The 8120-nt window shown below is 51.7% G+C and overlaps 3 protein-coding genes across 5 annotated transcripts in view; all 3 read right to left on the bottom strand.

Moving 5' to 3' along the window:
• Positions 1–2703: 2703 nt before the first annotated feature.
• The window catches only part of LOC109372057 (B-cell receptor CD22-like), a 26950-nt gene continuing 21533 nt past the window's right edge, over positions 2704–8120 (bottom strand). Inside the window, exons 4-5 of the mRNA XM_019624926.1 lie at positions 3578–3662; positions 2704–3280 (exon numbers count right to left, since the gene is read on the bottom strand). Of these exons, the coding sequence (XP_019480471.1) occupies positions 3149–3280; positions 3578–3662 (217 nt within the window). The 3' untranslated portion in view covers positions 2704–3148. The remainder of the gene's footprint in view (positions 3281–3577; positions 3663–8120) is intronic.
• On the bottom strand, positions 5242–8051 carry LOC109372073 (free fatty acid receptor 3). Its single transcript, XM_019624953.1, has 2 exons — positions 7150–8051; positions 5242–6136 (listed from the first exon to the last, which is right to left on the bottom strand). The coding sequence occupies exons 1-2, from the start codon at positions 8042–8044 to the stop codon at positions 6051–6053; spliced, it is 981 nt and encodes a 326-aa protein (XP_019480498.1). The 5' UTR covers positions 8045–8051; the 3' UTR covers positions 5242–6050.
• Positions 6293–8120, bottom strand: part of CD22 (CD22 molecule) — a 28696-nt gene continuing 26868 nt past the window's right edge. For all 3 annotated transcript variants that reach the window (XM_019624887.1, XM_019624890.1, XM_019624889.1), the window contains exons 6-7: positions 6703–6978; positions 6293–6586 (exon numbers count right to left, since the gene is read on the bottom strand). In XM_019624887.1, the coding sequence (XP_019480432.1) occupies positions 6315–6586; positions 6703–6978 (548 nt within the window). In that variant the 3' untranslated portion in view covers positions 6293–6314. The remainder of the gene's footprint in view (positions 6587–6702; positions 6979–8120) is intronic.

The following is an 8120-nucleotide window of genomic DNA, read 5'->3' as shown; positions in this document are numbered from 1 at the left end:
GTCACTGGCCCTCATGTGGGATCCGAACTGGGGCCCTGCTGCTTAGAGCTGGCATCCCAAGCCAGCTCTTAACCAACGTGCTGCTCTGCTGGCCCTTCATCAACTTTTTTTTTTTTTAGCTGAGCCATCCTGCCACCTGTTGGCAGCTCAGCGGCTGCTCAGCTCCAGCTGGAACTCGAACCGCTGTTGCTCAGAGCTCAAACTCTTGAGCGAGCTCTTAACCAACTGAGCCACTCGGCCGGCCCCCTTCATCAACTTTTTTATTGAGGCTTAATTTACATACAAAGATGAGGGTTGTACTCTAAGCATAGAGAACCGCTAAAAAACAGTTATTAGAAAGGGGGGGCAGGGATGAACGGAATCAGCGAACAGCAAGCCCCTAATTGTGTGCGCTAACTGTGAGTAGTAAATTAGCATCCAGGAACACATAACCTCATCCTCATGTGGGCATTACGTGTATTATAGTGACTTCAGGGACAAGAAGACTGGGTGGATCCCCTGTTTCCAAGAACACCGAGCAGGGCTAAGTACCCTTCCACAGGACAACGTTGCTCGTGATCCCCACCCCAGCCATTCAACCTTCTCTTGTTTCCATACCAATTAAGATTCCACAATAATAAGTATGGAAATTTTTATCAATAAAAGGAGAGCTGGTAGCCGAGGCTGCCAGTTATATGATACTGGACCTTAAAAAGGATCCCATCCAGTAGGTTTGTTTTTTTGTCTTGTAATGCAGCCCCATCTAATCAGCCTTCAAAAGCCCCTTTCTGAATGACGGGAGTCCCGACATCTTGGTGCCAGAACTACTGACTGAAACCATAAGAAATCTAAGGTCAGCCATAATAGGTAAGATAAACACTAAGATTTCATAGCTCCTACAAAACAAATAGAGCTTTAAAATTCCAGGATCATAAAATAATTTAAAATAAGATGTCATTAGGTAGGTTCTAGTAGGATGTAGGATGTTTCGATATAGGCTTATCCATTCCAGTTAAGACACATTTGGCTGCAAGTCAGAGAGTATCTAGTGAACAGCAAGTCGAACATAGGAATATTTATTAACAATGAGTTTGGAGCTGGTGGTTCCAGCTCAGTAAGGTCATTAGGGCCCAGGCCCCTTCATCCCTCGTCTCTGCCACCCTGAATTTGTTAGCTTTCTTCTTTAACTTTGTGGCCTTATGGCCCCAAAATGGCTGCAGCAGCTCCAAGTATCACATCCTTACAGAAAAGCTTCCAAACAAGGAAGGGAGAAGGCAGTTCCTCACACGTTTATCTCTTTTAATATGGAGGAAAATCTTTCCCAGGGGCCCCTAGCAGACTTCTTACTTTCATTGGCTAGAATTGGGACATGTGTCCATCCTGAGACCAGTCACCTTAATAAAAGGGAACAAGGTTATCACGATTAGTGCCAATTACAATTCGATGCCTAGGGCTGGGTGATGTGCAACTGGGGATGATTGATTTGTGTCTCACCGTACCCTTCTAGTCTAAATCCAGTAAAATCTCCCCCCCCCTTCCAAAAATATTTCTGTACCCCATTTCTTCTGCTGCAACATTTTCTCTCCCCTAGTTCCATGTCTCCATGGGGGAGTGGGGGTGAACTACGTGCACCTTCCCACTTCCACCAGTGTTTATCAGATTTCATTCTTTTTATCCCATTCTTTTTCTGGAGTGTGATCCCAGCATCCTTTTCCCCAGGACACTGGTCACCATCTTGATGCCTTGCTCTTTCTCCACAGGGATTAGTTTTCAAAACTAGCCTTAAAGGGACGTCAGCAGCCTTCTCATAGACCTTGCAAAGTGTTAGAGGCCACAGCTACCTGTATCGCTGGGGGCTTTCTTTTTAAACCAGAGGAGTCCTGTCAGAGAGAGGAAGGTAAAATTTGTGAGTGTTGGGCCGGCCGAGTGGCACGATGGTTAAGAGCTGGCTTGGGACGCCAGAGGGCCCCAGTTCGGATCCCACACATGAAGGCCAGTGACACTGCCCTCCACAGCTAAGATGCTGAACAACAGCTCAACCTGGAGCTGGGCTGCCGTGAGTCACTGGCGACAGCGTAGGNCAATTGCATAAGACTTCTTATAACATGACTCCAGCCTCTGCAGGATTGTACATCACTAGCTATCTTAAACCAGCTGCGCAGTAGGCAGTGGCATCCCCATTTTACAGAGAAAGAAACTGAAGCTCAGATAAGCTAGTGAACTTTGCCCACCATCACTGGGCAAGTTAAATCGAAGGCTCAGAATAAGACTCAGACCCGGTGCCCTCTATGCAACAAGACAACGGACTCTCCAACCTGCTGATTTGATCATGACGTTACTTACCTTCATTCCTTTCCCTTCTCCCCGAGCCCCAGGATGCCTTCTCCATGTCCCCATTGTACTCTGGTTCCACAGACTGGAAATAGCTCACTGGTTCTTTGAAGTGATATCTTAACCATTTTTATTGTGCCGCCCTGTGTTTGTTACATGTTCGTCCACACTGGTGGATGTCTCAGACCACGAGACCCCTGCGCGTGAGGCAGCAGCAGCGTGATCCTCTCTGTGGGATACCTTACTGACATGTAGAGGAGAAACCAGCGCCAGACAGTGCCTCTTTCTACCTCATTTCTGTCCCTTTCCCGGGTTTTGCCCCAAAGGCAAAAAGTAGGCTGAAGGTCAGTGAGTGGGGCTATCAGAGCAGTGTGTGTGTATGTGTGTGGGGGGGGGGGGGGTATCAAGGGGATGGGGAGGGAAAGAAGAAAAACTAGCAACAAGCTGATCCCAGCAGAGACACAGCCAGCTGGGGGTGGGGTTTTTGCAGGGGTGGGTGGTAGCAGATGGCTGGGGAGGGGCAGGGGGATTTGTACAGTGCAGGCTAGGTGTTTACATGAGTTTCAGGTGGAGAGGAGAATGGGAACAGACCAAAGGCAGGCCTTTTGGATGGCTGGGATTACCAGTGCTGAGAAGGAAGACTATCTCTTGGCCATGCCCCCCATAGTTCTCTGTACTGACTCTGGGTGCAATAAGTGAGTGTGTATGTGTGTGTGTGGGGGGGGGCAGGGGGGAGGCTGTGTGACTTTCTCTGCTGAGCTGCAGAAGCTGGGAAACCTCCATGACCAGCCTGGCCCCTGCAGCCCCTAGGCACCTCCACTTCTGTTGGTTTGGTCCATCAGTGCTTGAGGGTCACATATTCCACTGTGTCCTGGAACAGAGGCCGCTCCCCAACCCCCAAATGAACCAGCTCCGAGTAATGTATCCCCTCGTCTTCTGGAACATCTGGAGTCACGTTCTCATAGTCGCCCTGAGAAAGCCACATTGTGGTTAGCTTGGCCTCATGGTCACCAGCCTCCCACCATCTGTTTTCTCTGCCCACTCTCTCCTTGACTCAACTGGGGGTTCAAGAGCCCAAGCAGGAGTCCTCTTGTCCAGAAACTGGTTGCTGTTGGCATCTCAGACTGGGAGGTGCCTGCCCTAGCTCTGCCCACACTCGTGCCGCCCAGCCTTTGCGACCACTGAGTCCACCCAAGTCCCCCCATCTGGGACTCACAGCTGAGCCAGGTTCCCCATCCCCTGACCTTCCATAGCCCCGCCCTCTTACCACTTGAGGTTTCTGCACCACAGAGTAAGTGACTGTGTTGTCCCTGTTTAGGGAAGGTCTCTGTGCCTCTGAGTTTCTTGCATCTCTGAGAGGGAGAGCAGACAGAGGACCACAAATGAAACTTTTCTCAGGAAACCTCTTCCTTCTTTCAACTCTCCTAGACCCCAAGGGCACCCCAGCCTCTCAGCCCCTTATGTATTATGTCTAATGCTCACAGTAGGAACTAATGTGTCAAATGAGCGGCTGGATGGATGTGCCACAGTCTTAACCTTGGTGAAAGAGACTGACTCTGGGCATATATACTTCTGGCTTGAAGGAACAGGTCCAATTCTTGAGACCATTAATTATCTGGCAGTGATGGTGGAGGTGGGGGGTGGGGGATGTTATGGAACTGGAATGAGGAAATGGGTATATGGCTGTGTCTGGCATGNGGGCTACCGTGTGTAGTCAGCAGCCAGCGTGAGCGGCCAGCAGCCGCAGTGAGCGGCCGTCCAGAAGCCGGCGTCTGATCTGCCTCGCCCGGGAAGAGCGCAATGATGGTGCCAACTTGGGCCAGTGAAGCAATGTCCTCCACAACCAGACTGAAGAACAAAAGGACAGCAACTTATCTGTTCCCCTTCCCCCAATTCCCCAGCGCTGTTCCCATCCCCTAATTCCCCAATAAAAATCTTAAAAAAAAAAAATGTGAGTGCTTTCTCACACTCTGTCTCCCATCTCTTTCTCCTCTCCCAGGATCTATGGCCTGACTTTTCTTCCATGTATGTGTCTTTCTACTTTTATTGCTGCTCTGCTTCTTCCTTTTGGATAATTCTTGCAACTAACTTTGCATACTCCCAGTCGTCTTGCTCACCCCCATCTGTTCTTCACCTCCCTTCCTCCTCCCCCGGCCAGCAACCTGCTCTAGTTTTTGTTGACACAGATTTACCTCTCCTGCTTTGTATGCAGTTTTCCTTGCCCCACCAGGCACGTATCAAGGAGAGGCCACCTGCTAAACTATCCCAAGGCCCTGGTCACAGGTGATATGTATTCAACTCCGGAGAAGGCATCAAGTCAGCCTGCCTCCCTGTGCCTGCTTCCTGTCCCCCGCCCCACGATACTGCTTTATGAACAGTCTGAGCTTATCATGGCATAAGCCTGCAGTGCTTTCACCACTCACTGCCTTCAGCCAGGCTGCAGCGAACCATCTTTGCCGATTTTGTAATGACTTCTTGCATAGCTTTCCTAGGTTTATGGTCATACTTGGTAATTTAAAACTTCTAGCCTCCTCCCTGTTTCCCTATAAACTGGTACTTGACCTGTGGCCCAGGGAACCTGGGGCAGGGATGGGTCAAAGCTCTCTTGTCCTTCTAGGTTGAGTTGCCCTAGTTTTCAGTGAAGGGGTACCCTCCCTTATAGGAGGGAAAAGTGCCTCCTACTTCATGGCCATTAATGAGTTAGTCCTTTTTGTAAAGCTTTAAAATTTTATTTATTTATTTTTAAAGTTTTTTTATTGGGGAATTGGGGGGATGGGAACAGCGCTGGGGAATTGGGGGAAGGGGAACAGACAAGCCGCTGTTGTTTTTGCTCTTCAGTCTAGTTGTGGAGGACGTTGCCTCACTGGCCCAAGTTGTTGGCACCATCATTGCGCTCTTCCCGGGCGAGGCACATCAGTTGCCGGCTTCTGGATGGCCGCTCACCGTCCAGAAGGTTGAAGAAACCCACGTGTCAGGACAAGCCCTCAAGATGGATGAGCTATTATTTTTATTCCTCCAACCCAGATCCTCTCCCAGCATCCGGGCATCTCACTGTTTAGCCCTATTCCTGTAGAGTCTAGGAGTTTTATCCTTCCGTCCACCAATTCCACCTGACCCGCATACACCATAAGAAGACAGAGTAAGGAAAGACCATTCTCTTTTGCTTGCTGTCAAATTTATTTAGGTAGTTTCTGTTCTGTCATTTTTTTTCATACACGTCCCTGAAAAGTTGAATTTATTGAACAATGGAAACTTTCTGGAAAAGCTCACGTGAGCAGGATGCTCCCTGTGCCCGGAGTCCTGCATTCCCTACCCCTGACCTACCAGGCCAGTGGCTCGGAAGGGTAGATTCTCCTTCTCTCTGGTCCCAAGTCACTGGGAAGTCCCCTCAGACCCTGGGCACTGCTCTCAATTGCTTCTTCACCCTCAGTAAAGCACAGGAGCTGGCCTGCTGCCACGGGGAACTCATTTCTCTCCAGAGCTCTCTCTCACCTTGACTACTTCCCAGAGCCTAAGCTAGAGCCTGTGGGGGGATGGGAAGGGAGGACAGTGGGGTGAGATCAAGAGTCGGGCTTGGGTGAGCACATCCTTTGGAAGGCTGGGTGCCCGCTCTGCCCTGGCTGCATCAATCCCCAGCCTGCCTCTCCGAGGTCCTGCCTGACTTGAGCTAGCAACTGCTCTGTGGGTGTCTTTCAGTCCATGCCACTTGGCTGCCCGCTCCACTGCCCTCCTAGGGCCCACTATCTGTTCTCCAGGTTAGACAGCTCCCGATGCGGCCCCTCTCTTCCGCTCTTCTCCTGTTCTTTGCTGCCCTCCTGCCTCCAAAGACCTCGGGCCCCAGGCAGCTTCCCCAGCAGCCCCTGAAAGTCAGCTTGGAACCCAGATGATGAGAAGTAGTAGACCAGGGGGTNATCCATTCTAGAGCCGGGGAATGTCCTGTATTCATCTACCTTCCTCCTCCACCCACTTCCACCTTCTCCCTCTAGAACCCAGAGGCTCTGTGACTACTCACATTGGACGTCCAACTCAGCTTTCTTGCCAGCAAGTCCAGGACCAACACTGTTTTCTGCCAAGCAGGAATAATTCCCAGCATGACTGAGGAGGACCTTTGGGATGTGGAAGACCTTGCTTGTCTTGCTTGTCATTTTAATCGTATTGTGAAACCAGGTGTAATTTGTTGGAGGAGGGTTGGCCGGTGATACACAAGTCAGCACTACTGTACCTCCCTCCTTAGCTGGTGAGGGGGAGATCTGAACCTCAGAAGGTTCCGGAGCATCTGGAGAAGGGGGCAGAGGCAAGTGGGGGGGGGGAGGTGAGCAGAGGCCTCCACTGCTGACCTCTCAAAGGCCTTGGTTCCCCCCATGCTAACTCCCCAGCTCCCAGGAGGCTCACAGTGTACTTGGAGGGTCACTTGCTTCTTTCCTGAGCCTATATCATTGTGGGCCTCACAGTAGTAGTTTCCACTCATCTCCTTGGTCACTTGGGACAGAGTTAGCGTGAGCGTCTTCTGCTCTCTCCGCGGCTCTCTCACCGGGGTCCGATCCTTGAGCCAGCGTATATTCGTGACCTCTGGGTTGCTGCTGAGGATTTTGCACGTCATGGTCACAGAAGCCCCCGTTGTTACAATGGCTTCTTCAGGACTGACCTCAATTGTCAACTTTGGGGTGTCTGGAAGAGCAGAGGGACAAGCGGGGAGGGGACAGGGGATTTTCAGAGGGTGTAAAGCAGTAAGAAGTTGCCAGGCTTTTCTCTTTTCTTCTCAGAAAGCAGCAGCTTATGCATAGTGTGTGTGTGTGTGTGTGTGTGTGTGTGTGTGTGTGTGTGTGTGTGTGGCCACTCANCCTCGGGCCCCAGGCAGCTTCCCCAGCAGCCCCTGAAAGTCAGCTTGGAACCCAGATGATGAGAAGTAGTAGACCAGGGGGTCAACACAGGAATTCAGGGTACTGAGGAGCAGCACATAACTTCTCCACCCCGGGCTTTTACCCTGAATGTAACCCACAACGTGGGACACATTGTAGGGCCCAAAGCAGACGAGGAAGTTGAGGAGTGTAGCTGCCACAAGCCCTGCCACCCTCTTCCGCCGGTGACGGCTGGCTCCCTTACTGAGCAAGTATATCAGGCGGCTGTAGCAGTAGCTGGTGATGAGCAGAGGCACCCCAAAAAGGACCACAGCTATCTCCAGCCGGACAGGCAGGAGAACAGCCAGCTGTTTCTCCTCAAATGCCAGGTAGCAGGTGTTTTGGGTACCCTCGCTGTAGGAAGAGTTCCTCGAGAGTTCGGTGAAGTAGACCACGCTGCAGTGTGCACCAGCCAGGAACCAGCAGGCCCCGCTGACCAGGCCAGCCTGTACCAGCCTGGGCCGGGTCGTATACCACAGTGGATAGGCCACACTCAGGAAGCGCTCGATGCTCACAGCTGCCAGGAACAGGGAAGTGAGATAGACGGTGGTGAAAAAGAGGAACCTGGAGAAGGGGCAGAGGATGGAGGGTAGGGGCCAGTGCATGCCACTGGCCGCCTCCACTATGCGGAACGGCAGGAAGAGCAGCAGCAGCAGGTCCGAGAGGGTCAGGTTCAGCAGGAGCACGTCCACGGCCACGGGGCGGCGCTGCAGCTTGCCTATGAAGATCACCAGTGCCACCAGGTTGAGGGGGAGCCCCACCAGGAAGGTGATGAGGTACACGGAGAAGTGGAGCCAGTGACTGCCGGGGAAGGACTGGTCCGGGCTTGTGTCCATGATGATGGCCACTGGTGGGAGAGAGAGAGAGAGAGAGAGAGAGAGAGAGAGAGAGAGAGAGAGAGAGAGAGAGAGC

Source organism: Hipposideros armiger, unplaced genomic scaffold (genome assembly GCF_001890085.2).
Source record: "Hipposideros armiger isolate ML-2016 unplaced genomic scaffold, ASM189008v1 scaffold_609, whole genome shotgun sequence".
Taxonomy (NCBI): Eukaryota; Metazoa; Chordata; class Mammalia; order Chiroptera; family Hipposideridae; genus Hipposideros; species Hipposideros armiger.
Note: the sequence above shows the minus strand (reverse complement) of the source record. Positions and strands in the feature narration are given on the sequence as shown.